At 40.6% G+C, this 16,385-nt stretch overlaps 1 protein-coding gene across 3 annotated transcripts in view; it reads left to right on the top strand.

Annotated features, from left to right (window-relative positions):
* Positions 1–16,385, top strand: part of HMGCLL1 (3-hydroxymethyl-3-methylglutaryl-CoA lyase like 1) — a 122,745-nt gene that overhangs the window by 21,178 nt on the left and 85,182 nt on the right. For all 3 annotated transcript variants that reach the window (XR_004313670.1, XM_032463316.1, XM_032463317.1), the window contains exons 2-3: positions 9,941–10,021; positions 10,263–10,370. Coding sequence is in view for 2 of the 3 variants with exons in the window: in XM_032463316.1 (XP_032319207.1) it covers positions 9,941–10,021; positions 10,263–10,370 (189 nt within the window). In the remaining variant the exon portion in view is untranslated. The remainder of the gene's footprint in view (positions 1–9,940; positions 10,022–10,262; positions 10,371–16,385) is intronic.

Genomic DNA, 16,385 nt, shown 5'->3' with positions numbered 1-16,385 from the left:
TGGGAGAGTTACTGTAGCCCTGGGAAAATCCTGTGAATGTGTGATGTTGTTTGTCCTAAACAGTGGGAATTGTGTACGTTTTCCTTCCCGTTAAGGTATAGAAAAGAATGGACTCTCTCGATCAGTGGCTACATGCCTGTACCTGAGGCAGAGTTAATTTGTTTTCGTAAAGATACCACCTGCCGGCACAGACACTACCATTGGGATTGAGTTTGATAGTCCACTGTCAACCTTCAAAATCTTAACATCTTTCGAATTTGGTAGAGGTTGTACTGGTGATTAACATGGATTTATCAGAGAGCAGAAAAGTGGTGGCCAGGGACTAGAGGGTGGGGAGAATAGGGGGTCAGTAAAGGGTACGAACGTTCAGTTATAAGATGAATCCAGTCTGAAGATCTCATGTGTAATGGATGACATGGTGACTGTAGTTGATATCGCTGTGTTATGTAATGGAAATTTGCTAAGAGGGTAGGACTTAAATATTCCTACCAAAAAAAAAAAAAAATGAGAGGTGATGCATGTGTTACTTAACTTGATGGGGGAAATCCTTTCACCATGTGTACATATATCAAACATCACAGTGTATACTTTAAATGTCTTAAAATTTTGTCCGTTCAAACTCAATAAAACTGAAAAAAAAATGGGTTTATGATGGGGTCATCATGCCTGCATCCAAGTACCTAAGTACTTGAGGATGGCAAAAATCTCTGCCGGTTTTCCTAGTTCTCCCAAAATTGCCTTTTGCGTCTTTTTTTTGTTGTTTCTTTCTGTTCCTTTCCTTTTCTTCTTTTGTTTTCACTTTTCTTTTTTTTTCCTCTTTTTTTCCTTTTCTTTTCTTCTCTTTTTTCCCCCTCCCTCCCTCCATCCCTTCCTTCCTTCCTTCCTGTCTTGGCTGAGTGGGAGGAATGAACAGTCTCAGAAGCCTCCACTTGCCCCCACGATGTGACAAAAAAACTAGCTCCAGGATAGGCCTTGTATTATAGGTCAAAGAATGAGTGTGTGGTCCAGGATGATCTGGCTGTCAGATATGTCTGTTCCAAAGATACGTTCAGGGACTGGAAAATGACCATAGGGATGTAGGGCTCCAGGGCTCCGTTTATTATGTGGCCCTCCTACTCTCCATGCTAACAAGGGGTGTAATGACACTTTGCACCCCAAGTATTAATGTCAACTGGGACCTTGTGTCCAGGAGGCTGGAATGTTTGGTATCCCCTTTGCACAGTGTAGTCTTACTCAAGTGATTGACTGCAGGTCCCTTGGAAACTTCCTCGTGGGAATCAGCTTTTTCTAGGTATTTGGTTTTTCGGTCTGAAAATGGGTCAGATATGTACACCAGGCAAGGGGATTTCTGCAGAGGTGATGAACCTCGGCTAACTCATACCTGCCTCCTTGGTTCATTTCAATTGTATTTTTCAGCGTGCCTGAACCTCGAGACGTTTTGGGTGGCATAACTCCGTTCTGGAGGCCTGTCCTGTGCACTGTAACAGGTCTAGTGGTATTCCTGATCTCTTCCAGCTAGATTCCAGCAGTGCCAGTGGTTGTGACAACCAAAAATGTCTCCAGACATGGCCACATACCCCTGGTGGGGCAAAACTACCCGCACTGGGAACCAGTACATCTTTGAATAATCTAAACATGGCTGCAGGTTTCCAGGGAGTGGTAGCGTCCTCAGCTATTTCCAAGGATGAGAATCAGCTGAAAAATCACCAGCAAATGACCTAGCTCCCGAATCCCATTTTAGAGACTGCTTCCTCAGTTGACTTCTGGCCCCAGCTTCCTTAGGTCTGGTTCCCAGGAGACAAAGTCTCAGATGCAGATTTGTGTGCAGGAGGTTGTGGCCTTGATTCAGTACCTCTGGGGAAGGGAGGGAGGTGGGACCAGCAGAGGGAGAAGCGGGCTGTGATGTGGTCATCCCCAGAGGCCTCCGTCAGTCCCCCAGGCCTCTCCTAGGCTGAGTTGTCCTCCCTGGGGAAAAGGAGCTGGGCTTTTATGCCACTCCATCAGCCACTCATTGGGTGATCACCGGGATGGGACATGACTTGGGGTAAGGTGGCTTTCTTTAGCTGAGGGCAATTCCTGAGGAAGGGTTCAGGGAGATGCCAACAGCTGCCCAACCTCTAGCTTCTGGAACATCTCAGTCCTGGAAGGGGTATCTGAGCAGCACACCGCAGCAGCACACCCCCATGCATAACAGAAGTCAGCATTTCCAGTGGTGCAGACTTCACCTAACCTCGCTAGCCTTCGGCACCATTTCATCAACCTCTTATTCTGCCATCTTTAGCGCACATCAGTTCATTTGTAACAGATATCGAAAACCCTTTACACGCGGTGAGGTGTGAGGGACCATCATTTATTAATTAGGTAATCTGTTTTGGTACTAATGTGTATAACCATGCCAGTGCTCAGGCATTTTGACTGATTTTTGCCAATCAGAAAATGCACATTACATAAAGGAGTCTTTTGATGGAGAGGCTTCATTAAGATCTGAACATTTTTATTTGGAGTTTGAATGGATTGGGTGGATGGCTGAATAGCATTATTGAACTTCAAAGAAGACTATTATAAAGCTGAAAACTCAACACATCTATGATGTGATTTTCCCATTTGCTATTGTTATACAACCAACATAGCATAACTAAAAAGTCATGTATTGCTTTTTTGTCAGTAATAACAACCCCACTTAAGAATTTAAAGCAATGAATTGTGTCTTCTTAACCAAATAATAAGCCAGGCTTCTCCAGCAAAAGCACTGCTGTAACATTTGCGAGTATAAACTCTAAAACTCTGACAAATTTATACATCCCAATAGTTTTTTAAACTTTGTGGTTATAAGGTCATGCTGCCTGTATAACTAGCTTAATATAGTTAGTGGCATTTTCTATTTTAAACCACTCTTTTCAGAAATTTATTCTAAAAATATTTCCGTGATGGAACTTGGCATATTATATATCACATTTTATCCTGGGAGATTTAGCCTTCCCAAATATATATACACATATTTTCAATCAATTTGACTGCTTCTGTGTTTATGGAAAGCAAAACAATCTTAGCGGTTTCATAAAAATGTTATTCGTGAAGACCCTGAGGAAAAGGAAACTTTTCATATATAAAATATTTCAAGTCAAACTTTTTCTCGTGATTTTCTAATTAACACTTTCATTACTATCCTACACTTTAATACAGTAACACTGATAATAGTAATGAAAAATTTATAGATCTGGTTGGCGGACTTTTCCATCAAGTTTATTTTGTTTTTATTCTTAAGTTGCCTTGAATGCAGGAATAAATAATTTCATTTCTTGAAACTCAATAATGTCAGTTACAGCCACCATTTAAAGAAACGTAACTGTGCATGCTCTGTCAGTGCGTTGAAGTTGTTCTGTTTTGAACTTCTATGTTTTTGTTGATGCCTCTGCTGGTTAGTTTATTAAATTCTTCCATTAAAAGTTACTGTTCTTGAATTCTTCTATTTGTTTCTCCTTATATGTGCTTCGTCTTACTTTCATTTTGTTTCTATTATTTTATCACCATATTCATTTCCTAAACTGTTCACATTATCTGTTTCAGCATTCTCTATTTTCAGTCCTCATACACTATTTTCTTTAAATGCAGCTATGTTCTTGTGTTAAAAGAATAATTAACGGATAATTATGAAATATATATGTATGCATTTATTACTTCAAGACACCTTTAAAAGTGGGACTTATTTAGCTGGGAAGTGGCTTTATGTGGTGCAGATGTTAAGAGCCTTATTTTTTTTATTTCAATAAATACATTTCAATCTGCCATATAGGATAGATGATCCTTTTATAATATTCTTATGCTTTTTGTGTGACTCCTCTGGATTCATCTAAGTGTTCATAAAATTTATAGATTTCCAGAGGGAATTCATATTTAAGCATGCTGTATTTCTACATGGACACCCAGCACTAATTTTCCATCCAGTGCCAAGAACAGATTATTACGACACATACGTACAGAGGAGTGTTCACATTTTAGAACTTGATGTTAATCTCAGTTAAAATGCTGACTGAATGCAGCTGGGAACACAGTAGTGCACATTACCCTTCTGGATGTGCAAAATTGCTGAAAGGTGAAGTGGACACCTTCCTTTACCTTTTGATTCAGTAAAGTATGATGTGTTGTTCAAGGAGTTTAAGATGGCTTAGTTGTATATTACAAACTTATTTTCACTTGGCCACAAATCAGTTCTTCTTAAACTGCCCAGGATTGCCTTTGAATCAACGTTGGGGCATGAATATTCCGAAAGAAATGTTCCAAATATCAGCTTTGCTGATTCAGCCCTTCATCCCAGAAAGGCACCAGAGAGAGAACCATCTTTAGATTGCTCCAGAGAACCAAGGTTCCGGTGAACATCCACTCCATCAGTGCATTATGTGTTTCCAACTCTGTTTGGTTAAAAGAGAAATTAATACTCTAGGAAATAACAAATAGCACAGTGTGGAGACTTTACTGGAAAATGTGCATATTTCAGATGAGATGGCAGAGTTAGATTCTTTCAGAAAAATGGACGTCCCGTGCCCCCTTAAAAAGTCCAGTTTAATTTCAAAAGCAAATCATGCAATTTCCTGATTCAGACTTTTCCTCTGTGTAGTGGGAACATTTGGTTTGGCCATGGTAGCCATTTTCCAGGGGAATACTGGCTATGAAACAAGATATTTCAATATCCATAAAGATTTTATTTGCACATAGAATTACTCCTCAAGAAATGAGGTGAGTAGAACATAAAAGATTCTGTCTAGAAATTTCTACTGTGGATCGTGTCATTTTCCTAGGGGAAGAAAAGTGTTTGTAGACTGAATAATAAATAATCATATATGTCACCACCAGGAGGGTCAATTGTGTATATAGAAAGCACCCATTATGACTCTTGGGAAATTATATATATATGTGTGATATAGTATATATAAAACACATATAATATAGTAACATACACACACACACACACACACACACACACGTGTTCCTTAACGATTTCAGAGAAATTCCCATCAAAATACACCTTCCATTTAATTTTATGTAAAATTGAAAAATGTGAGTTGAAGGAGTCCATTTATGTTTTGCCTAAAAGAATGGTTCATTATTTGTTTTTTCAACCAAAGCTCAATAGTTGGTGATGTATTTAATCTCATCCTAAAGAAAATGAAAACAGGAGCCGGGGGACGTAGCTGGGTAACCTTAGAAAGTCATTTAATTCCTCTTTCAGGCTGCCTGCCTCACAGAGTAGCTTCGCAGATGAAACGTAGATAGAAAAGTGCTTTGCAATAATAAAGCGACGTATAAATGCAAGATCGTGTTGCTTTTGCTGCTCTTCTATGGAAGTGAACCATTAGAAATTTGATGCCAAATGCGGGCACACACTCAGCCCCTATAACGTGGCTTTTTGAAACCCTCACTCTGGATAATACAGCTTTTGTGTTTTCACTAGAATCACACACTACTCCACGTTACACAGGATACAAGGAGCTCAGTGACGGGCCTTTTAATGCCATAAAAATAAATTGAGACCATAGACCTGTTTAAAGATGGTGGTGCCCATTTCTGCAGACTACTTTTAACACTTGCAAATCTCAAACTCCCAAATTTATCCATTCCCACTCCCTTTCCCCGGTAACCATAAGAGTGTTTACTAAGTCTGCGAGATCGTCATTCTAAGTGAAGTCAGCCAGAAAGAGAAAGAAAAATGCCACATGATATCACTCTTATGTGGAATCTAAAAAAAAAGGAAAGGGAAAAAAGGACATTATGAACTCATCTACAAAACAGAAACAGACTACTTTTTAAAAATGCAATTCCTTGGAACTTAAAATACAAGTCATTCGTCAACTCTCATATACTCAGTGTGTAAGAAAAATGCCAACCCCTCACTGCCCCCACTCTCAGAAGGCCGCCCGGAGATCCCTGTGTTTAGATTTACTAAACTGTAAACTTGTTACGGCTAGAGATTTCTGTTTGCTTGGCTCATTTCCATATATTCAGTAACTATAATAATGCTGGCTAATATGTGTTTTATAGAGGAAAGGTCAACATTACTTCTGTAAATTTTAGATGTGAATTCATTCATTCATTCATAACAGTGTTAGTCAAGTGCTTACTATGTGTCCATTCTGAAGGTTTATAATCAAAAATGGGAAATTGGCAAAGAAGGAATTACAGATATATTTTAAAAATCTCTACAGATGTTATGGGGCCATAGAAATGAAATGACGGTTGACCCTTGAGCAACACAGGTTTGAACTGCCCGAGTCCACTTACACGTGGATTTTTTTCCAGTAGTAAATATACAGTCCTGCCGGATGTGATGTGCAGTTGGCTGAATCCGCAGGTGGAGAACCACAGCTAGGGAAGAACTGTGATAGGAGGGAACTGCATATACACGGGAGGCCAGCTGTATGTTATACACACATTTTTGACTGCATGGAGGGCTAGTGCCCTTAACTGCCGTGTTGTTCAGGGATCCACTGTACTTAATTCTAGATGGGGAGGTCAGAAAAGTCTTTCTTGAGTAGATTGTCAGTTGAATCTTGGATAATGAGGAAGAGTTTTGATTGCGGACAACAACAGTTTGGAGAAACAGCTCTTCGTGGCTCTCTCACATGTCTGCGTGTCTTATTAGCTCCCTTTGGAAGTACCTTCTCAAGATGTTTGTGTAGCCAGCAGCCGTGGGTATTAGAGGTAGTGTGTCTTCCTGGAGCAAAGGGCCGGCATGCTTACTGCCCATTATGACAGGCTCAGGTTCCCCAAGCACAGCTCCTGCAAGGCTCAGGGAATTTGATGCAAGCAAATGGTGGTGGTCCGGCTACTGCTGTGAAGGTGAAAAGGTCTCTGATTCAAGAGTCGCATATCTTCCACCTGCTTCCAGGAAACAGTGGCAGTGTTCCTTACTAGCTAGCGTGTGGGGTAATACCCCATGGGTTCTGACAATTTTGTGGATGAAGGTGGGATGCTGAGAAAGACATGACTTTTGGAAGAGGGAAGAATGAGGGCTTTTCAGGTGGCTAAAGGAATTTGAGGGAAGTCCAAGGGGATTGGTAATGAACAGATTGGCCAGATTTTCTAGTCAACTGAGCAACAGATGGTCTTCTGCTTTATTGCCTGATAATGATGAGGAACTGAGAAGATGGTTACCGTCTGGTTTCCGGGAAGGCTGAATGATGCCCTGGTAGTGGTGACTTTCCTCAGGGAGGGAGGACTTCCTTGGCCACCCAGTGGTCAGCCTCAGGTCCACCCATTGTGAATAACAGCACTAAGATGAGTCTTATGTGGGCAGAAATTTCTCTTTCCTCCGTCCCATAGTTACTGGGAGTATAGAAGGAAGAAATTTGGCCAACCTTATGGGAGGAAGCCAGGTGAATCCTAAGAACTCTGATTGGCTGAGTTGGGAGGTGAGGGGGATGGGGTAAGTAATGCTTGCTACTAAAGAAGTGTAGTGGGCTGAACGATTTGGGTCACGGAAAACCAGGATTAGGGAGAATATTTGAGGGAGCTAGAGCAATAGACTGGGTGGGAAAAGGTGACAATTTTAATGAAGCCAATGATGGAAGAGATTCAGTAATACAATCCCCAAGTAATTATTTAGCACAGGCTAGGGCTGGGTATTGGGTATACGCCAAAGTAGAACCCGCGATAAATATACCAATTAGATGGAGATGGTAAGAGAGTTTGGAGCAGACAGCATGTGGTAGGGGACTGTCTGAGGAGAGGCATGAGGTGGGGGAAGAGTCACTGAATTCTATGTGCCTGTACATGTGGGTGGATTTGTGCAGCGAGCATTGCATTATTTACGTAAAGCTGAGCTGCTTAGAAAAGTCAGTACAGAGTAATGCCCAGAAAGAGACTAAAGATACCAAGAGAGGGCTCTTATGTCACAAACACTCAACAAGTCTCTCTTGACTCTATTGTTTATTTATTTATACGGCGTTGAAAAGGGGAAATTGTTACTCTTGGAATTTACTGAACACGTTTTAACTTTCTTCTGATTTCTCTGGTGTTTGGGTAGAGGGGATACATACCCGTGTCTAAAAAGACAAAAGAGTAGCATTAGATTCAAGAAGAAATCTAAAATATTATCCAGTGAGCACATATTCTGCTTTGACTGAAATGGCCGTAAGTTGGTGGGGGTTTATGCTGTAATTTCTTTGCTTGTCACTTCTGCTAGCTACAGCAGTCATGCAGACTGAGGTCCCAGGATCTTTCATTGTACTCAGGGTATTGTCATCACCTTTAAAAAAACACTAGTTTTATTTTATTAGACGGGGTGAAATATTGCTGTTTAATAAAGCAGTATTCTTCATCCATGGATGCCCCAGACTAATTGCTGTTGAAAAGGCACTTACAGGAAATAATCCACGATATTGAGACCTTATGGTTTAAGATTGCCTCGTTTTGTTGTTGGTTTTTTCACTCCTGCAGTTTTAGGACTGGAGGAAAGAAGAAAAAGGAATGAGCATGTCTGATGTTCTCTACCTTCCCCTGCCATTCTGGTCCTTTATTGCCAGGTTGAAATGATGTCCGTCCTGTAAACGAGGCATGATTTCGTGATTATCATCCAAAACTGAGCCTCAAGCTGAGGAACCCTGTGCATCCCCGCTCAGCCCTCCACCCTCCCGACCACATGTATCACAGCCTGTTGAGGAGATGCTGGAAGGAGAAATTCTGTTTCTCCTTGGTTAATTTCTGCTTATTGAATTGTCCGATTTCATGGAAATTGGGGAGGGTGGTGTGTAAACACTGTAACAGGGACCATCTGGATTCCTTTTGCTGAGTTCGTCAGCACAGAATGCTCTGAAAACTAAATAACAGCTCTGGACCCTAAAAGGGCCAAGGATCATTTCTCTGTGTGATGGAATCAACCTGGGTCCTGAATCCAAAACAGCACTTTATCACTATATGCCCGTGATTGTTACGAGGACAGTGAGACTACACGAACTGGTTAGCCCAAGTTCATCATCCCTTATGGAAGGCAAGACAAAAAAAAAAAAAAAAAAAAAAAAAAAAGCACCTTGAAAGTATAGTTCCTGCTGATCTAGGTCAATCCCATCAGCTTTCCATTTGAAGACTTTGATGATCGGTTATCCACATCTCACTGGGCTCAGAGATACCTGGAGGTTTTGTTTGTCCAGTCTGAAATGATGGAGCCTCCTTCTAATTTTAACTGCAATGTGAAGTTGAGAACGTCAGTGTCTGCTTTTCTTGTTTTAACCTAGTGTCCTTCTAAAGATGGTGTGTCCATGGTACTTATTTCAGGGACAGAAGTTCCAGAGTTCATACCCTCTGTGATTTCAGATTTGGCAGAAGATAGAACAGTATGTTCCACTGGGCTGGAACCAGGCTCTTCTCAGGGAGTTCAAGAATTAGGTCCTACAGCACGAGGGCATCTGTCCTTTAGGAAGCTGTATATAGGTGTTGGTTTTGCCGTGTAGCACAAGAAAGAAAGAAATGACACATCTTCCCTAGGACATGCCAGGAAACTGGATTCACACTCGGCAATTTCAGGGCATGGAGTGTGGCATCTGTGTGACTGTGCTTGGTAGAAGCCTGTGAATACAAAGATCTGATCTTTTGAATTCTAATAACCATGGTGAGTTTATCATCACAGGCAGAATGACTCAACAAATGGGTTCTTTCGACTCTGAGTGAGGCACCTTCTCCACGGTTCTATTAATTAATAAAAATTTATGTTTTGGATTCTGATCATCATTAGACTGAATATGATTGGGTTGTAAGAGAAAGATGACCTCACGTTGCTTGTAACGTAAACTTGATGTCTGGATTACGTCATTGTATTGATTTCTTGCCTTTCTTAACTTTCTAGGCTGAGGACTTAGTCCGACAACATGAAATTGTTTGAGTTTTCAGATAAGCCAGTTTGATGATTTAACAGTCATCTATTTTTCTTGCCTTGTGTTTTCCATTTCAGGAATCGTGCCAGTTATCTGGACTTCCTGAGTATGTTAAAATAGTAGAAGTTGGACCTCGGGATGGGTTGCAGAATGAAAAGGTAGTTTGATACTTGTTTTACATAGTTCATTTAAAATGCTAAATCTAAATATTAGTATTTATTAAGATTCTAGAGACGTCTATGGCGTTCACATATTAGATGATTATATTTGTTCTCAGTTGCTACTTGAATTTATAAATCTTAAAGAGTATTTGGTTTCAAGTAGGAATTAATTTTCTATTTGTGCTTCAGTAGACCTTATGCAAATTACTTATAAAACCTTCTTTTAATGTTTTCCTAGGTTATAGTTCCTACAGATATAAAAATTGAATTTATCAATCTACTTTCCCAAACTGGCTTGTCTGTAATAGAAGTGACCAGCTTTGTGTCTTCCAGATGGATACCACAGGTACGTAAGTCCATAATTCCTTAACTGGCTTCTTAATTCGACATTGCCAAGACTTATTGAACAGTGTGATAGACATTATGATATTAACTTGATATAATACTAATTTGCTGTGTTCTTACAAAGTATTAGCCCATGCAATGAGATACGATTAAAGAAAAACTTCTTTAATGAAGTGGATCAATTACGTCCTGAAAAGTTATTTGGAACGCCATCCTAACCCGACACGGGTGTATGGTCCAGGGTAAGCGAGTAGAGGATAAGACTCAATAGCAGTGTGGATTCCTGTCCTCCGTTAGCCATTGTACTGATTTGATGAGTGGTCTGAATATCCCCAGGTGATTTAGCTTTTTTGTCTGTTGGAAGGAAATGATGATGAGTGTGACCTGATACCTTCCCCATGTAATCCCACATTAAGTAGTGAAAAATATAAATCTGCACTGTTTTTTAATGCTTATATTTGCTAGAGTTTTATATATATATATATATATGAATATATATATAAAAGATAAGATAAAAGAAGTCATCTAGACTCTTCTCTTGAAGAGGATAGAGGTGTATCCAGAGGTGGCTGGCATGTGGCAACAATCATTACTACTGAGACGTGGCTCTGATCCTAGAAACGTGATTAGTAATTAGCAAACAGTGGCACCTCCCCACCAACTTCTCAATCTGGTTCCCACTCCTTGGATCGTTGGATTCCATGGACCCTGTTCTTATTCCTTGGACCCCTCAGTCTCTCCCCAGGACTTCACTTCCCTGATTACTTTTTCATCCTGTTCCCTTGGTTGCCATTCTTCTCTGTGGCCCTCCTTCCCTGACTCCTCTGTTGCTCTTTTCCTGCTGTCCCTGACGTCACGTCACCACCACCAAGTTTAAGGCTCTCTTGAGATCCTGCAGTAACCTTCTCCACCCCTGCTCTCCGATTTGCCGACCCTTCCAAAGTCGGTAGCCCCTGCTGAGAGGCTGACAAAGCTGTATTTCTAGTCATGTCCTTTCTCATAAGCTTCACCTGGACATGCCACTAGCGCCTGAAATTCAGCAGTTTCAGAATCAGACTCATTAATGTTCATCCTACTTTATGCTAATAGCCCGATCCTTCCCTTTGGAATCTTGGATTTGAATTCTCCAAAATCTGTCTTTTGTGTCTAGTCAGACTCAAAAATTCTTCCTCCTCAATCTAGCCTATACTTGGCTCTTTATTCCAACTCCATTGACGCATTGGTAATCCACACCCTTAGTGACTAATTGTTGTGATAGTCCCTTCAGTGAAATTCGTAAGCACCATTTTCTCCCTTACTTATGTATTTGCCCCATAGTCTCCCAGAGACCCCCACCTCCTCAAACTCCCATCCTCAGCTCTTTTGAAGCTCCCTTCTCCCTGTTGAAAAAGTCTGGAGACCTGGCCTGGTGATGGAGGCCTCTCTACCCGGCCCCTCCTCCCCTTTCCAGCCTTCACTCTATTCCCCTACTTCCTTCTGCTGAAGCTCCTGTCAAACCAAACTGCCTCGTGTTCCCTTGCATCCTGCCTCGTTATGTATACTAGCTTATGCACAGCTCCATTTCTGCACTGCTCTGCACTTGTAACAGGATGATGTAAAAATGCTTCAAACACTAAAGCCTTCTTAATTGCAAGGCGTGGGAAGCGACCGAATCCACAATAGGATTGGTGGTGCTAATCATACATCACTTTTCAGAGTCAGTATTCAAACATCAGGGTCGCTCTTACTTATCCTCACAACAAATTTAACTTTTCTTTTTCTTTCTTTTCTTTTCTTTCTTTTTTTTTTTTTTTGTTAGGGGGAGATGTAATTAGGTTTATTTATTTATTTAATGGAGGTACTGGGGATTGAACCCAGGACTTTGTGGATGCTAAGCACGTGCTGTATCACTGAGCTCTGTATACCCTCCCTGCTCTCCAAATTAACTTCTCTTCATCCCAGTTGTCACTGTTTACAATCATACCTATTTTTGGTAGATGTGTTCCAATTATCTGCTTGCTAGACTAGAAGAGTTACGGAGGCAGTGACCCTGTCTTTCTTGCTCATCACTGTATCCTCAGTCTTTGGTACCTAGTAAGGAGGTGCTCAATAAATATTGTGCAATGGATAATGAGTCCGTCAACCTCAAACAGCAATAACCCATGGCTGAATTCTTTGGCACACACAAGTAAGTCTTACTTTTGTCCATGTACTTGGTCTTGTGTTATAAAGGCCTCTGATGTTTCCCTTAGGAAGACACAAGTAGCTTGATGAGATTAGACGTGTCTCCTTGACATTGTCATTTTGTAGAATGACATTATTATTATTTTACCCGTGGTCATGTGAGACCCTTTAACATCTTTACATCTTAATGACACTGCCTCTGTCTTTGATTTTGTCAGGGCTCTTTTCACGTATCTGATCAGTGTTGGAGAGAGACACTGGATAAGCTGGTATAACTTTAGGAGAGAGGACAAGGTAATATTAGTGGTGACCCACCAAAGCTATATTTCAGATTTTACATTTTGCTCTTCCTCTTCAAGATACTTTTATTTCCCCATGGTTTTATACAGCTGCCTAGAAAATCTGCCTCTTTACTGCAGTGATGCTGAGGGTCACATTCTATTATTCCACGATACCAGAAAGTATTTGATAGATAATTCTTCAGACTGATCTAGGACACCCCCAGGGCCGTTTCAAAGGATGAGGCTGGAACCCTTTGTGGAGGGGCTTCTCTTCTTTCATGGCTACTTAATAGAAAGAGGGACAGAACAGAGGGAGGGCCGTCCCTGTGTGAGCAGTAAGAGGAACATGCCTTCTGGCCTCACATTAAGTAGAAATATGTGATGGGACCATAAAAGAATATGATTCTTTCTGGAGCTTGGTCCGGAGGTGAATGCAGGACTTAACTACTGAGATGCGCTGAAGTCTTCCTAGGCTCAAAGTATTATCGAATACATGATGGAATTCCCCACTCAGCTCGTGAGGACAGCTGTGGTTGAGGCAGAAGTACCTTTGTGCTATGTTCCTGTCAATATTCTGCCTGGAGCTAGGGTAAGTGGCTTCGCCTCTTTGATCCCTGGAAATTCCAGCCGTGATGCCTGCAGCATGGGAGGGCTTAGGGCGGTAAAGCCTGTGAATGGGTCCCTGTGTGTGAGCGCCCGGAGCCCAGGCTCCCAGACAGGCTCACCAGTGTTATCTGAGTGAATGCTGGGCTGATGGATGACTGACTGACTGATCGTGGGCTCCACGCAAGTCAGTCCCCTTTTCCTTAAAGACTAAAGTATATGTTTAGTTTAAATATTGGATCAGGCCCCCATCTGAATAATTAAAGGTATTCGTTCTTCAAATACTAAAGAATATGCTATATTCTGCTGGCCTCATGACAGGCCAATAAATTGGGAGACGAGGTGTTGGAGCAAGGAATAAGAACTTTATTTTGGAAAGCTGGCAGCCCGAGAGGATGGAGGACTAATGTCCTGGAGAACCATGTTCCCCAAGTCAGAATTCAGGCCCTTTTTATACTAAAAAGGGGAGGGGGTGTGGTTGATTATTGCAAACCTCTTGGTTTTGGAATCCTTTGCTCTTGTAGGTGTCCATGTAGGTCAGGTCATGGTGTCCCTGTAAACCATCAAGAAGACAAATGTTATTTTCTGTTCTGCAACTTTTTATCTCTATGTGAATAAAAAGTATTATATCCTTAAAGGTCAGAGCCTTGAGAATTGGCTGTCCTGTCTATTTCAGGCTCTAGGCAACATTCTTTTACAAAAGGTGCAGAACCAGCATGGCTGAGCCCAGGAAACAGAGCACAGGGTGAGAGCTGAAGAAACAGATCTAATATGGAGTCAGATTGGTTCTTCCCTATTACAATCTGGTTACATACATTCCAAACCAAAAAAAAAAAAAAAAAAAAAAAGTGTTTTAAATAAATCCCTAAGCCAGAGATATTGTCAGATTCAGCTTCCAAAGTTATCTGGTCACCTACTCCATAACACATCAAGGGTTTTCCAAACGGGCAATATTGAGAATATCCCATTTCTGCAGCTGGATTTTCTTTTTTTTAAATGTTTTGTAATTTTAATTTTTTTTTATTGTAGTCTAGTCAGTTTACAATGTTGTGTCAATTTCTGGTGTATAGCATAATGTTTCAGTCATACGTATACACACATATATTCATTTTCACATTGTTTTTAATTATAGGTTATTGAATATGTACTTATTCAATAATAATAATACATTAAAATGAAATAAACATAATAAATTAATAAAAATAAAATAATAATATGTATTGAACATGGTTCCCTGTGCTATACAGAAGAAACTGTTGTTTATCTATTTTATATGTAGTGGTTAGTATCTATAAATCTCAAACTCCTAATTTATCCCTTCCCTTTCCCTTTTCCCCCCTGGTAACCATAAGTCTGTTTTCTGTGTCTGTGAGTCTGTTTCTGTTTTATATATAAGTTCATTTGTATCTTTTTTTTTTTAGATTCCACATATAAGTGATATCATATGGTATTTTTCTTTCTCTTTCTGACTTACTTCACTTAGAATGACGATCTGTAGGTCCATCCATGTTGCTACAAATGGCATTATTTCTTTTTTATGGCTGAGTAGTATTCCATCGTATAAATATACCACAGCTTCTTTATCCAGTCATCTGTTGACGGATGGATTTTCTGTAGCAGTGCTTGGATTCTAGATTTCACTGAGCTTGCCTGAGCGAGCATTTTCTATTGTTGTAGTAGAGGTTATTCCATCATGTGACTGCTGATTTCATTGTTTTATACTAAAAAAAAAGGCCTTACATCAGCAGAACTAACTCATTATGTTAATTTCTCTTTTGAAACGTTGTTATCAAAATGTCAGACACCAGGCTCATCTAACGTAACATGTGACATTTGTGCCAGAATGACGTCAGTGCGTCAGCTGACGTGTGATTGTCTACAGTAGTTTCTACTGTTTCTAGGCATCGCGCGTGTGGCTCTCAGTTGGGATTCTGTTCACCCTCTGCATCTTCTTCTGTTCCTTTCCTTTAAATGTGGGTCATGGGAAGAGCCCCCCAGTTTATGTTTAGATGGCTGCTAGCTCGCTTATTTCTTTTCTTAGCTTTTTAAAGCGTTTTTACAGCTTCCCTCCTACTGTTTGGTTTGGCAGTAGCTTTCTAACAAAAGCGGCTGAAGGAGAAGTTCTGTGGTAGCAGGGTGCCATATAAAACAGGATCCCGCACCTATAATCTAAATGGCCAGAGATGATAAAATACCTGCCGTTAAAAAACACGTCTTCTTTACAGCCTATCTGGAGAAAGATTTCCTTAGAGTGACATATAATCTAAGAACATTTGAAATGAGTCCAGAGAGCCCTTCCCTTCAGTGGAGTGAACACCAGGAACAGCAGAAAGAAAAGGTGTTTGTAAAACTTGATAGGTTTACTGCCACTTTGGAATGTGGCTCTCCCGTCATAAGCTGTTGAGATCGTTATACATAACAATAATTTCTGACCGTGAACTGGGGTTTCACATTCACCTTGAATGTAGCCATTTGGTTTTAAACAGGTCCATTCATGTGCATGATTCAAGTGAATGTCGTTGATTTAAAAAGAAGAGTACATGAAAGGTACAAGACACTATGTTTATGTCTGTCCCATGCAAAGTCTCAAATTAATTTTAATTAATTTTTAACTGTTGGAATGGGTGGGGTCCCAAGTCTTGGCAAGTCAGCAAGGGGCAGAAATAGATTTTCTCTATAAGAATAAATAGAAATATACATAAAGGTGGTGACAATTATTTACAAATCAGTGGCACACTTAATAAAAATACGGCGTAAGCGCAGCGTAAGCAAGAAGGAATGTGCAGACTTCACCCTGCCCTCCTTTTAGTGTGTGATACAATTAATTCTCTATTGGTAATGAAAACACATTTACTGGGTTGGAGTTTAAGACGGAGCTCTATAGTGATGAGTTGCAGGAGGCTGTAGCTTCTGCTCCCTGGGTCCCTTCCTGGCTTCTCTTCCTTGCTCTGCTCTTTTGAAGGGGGGTG

Source organism: Camelus ferus, chromosome 20 (genome assembly GCF_009834535.1).
Source record: "Camelus ferus isolate YT-003-E chromosome 20, BCGSAC_Cfer_1.0, whole genome shotgun sequence".
NCBI classification, from domain to species: Eukaryota; Metazoa; Chordata; class Mammalia; order Artiodactyla; family Camelidae; genus Camelus; species Camelus ferus.
This window is presented reverse-complemented; position numbering and strand designations above follow the sequence as displayed.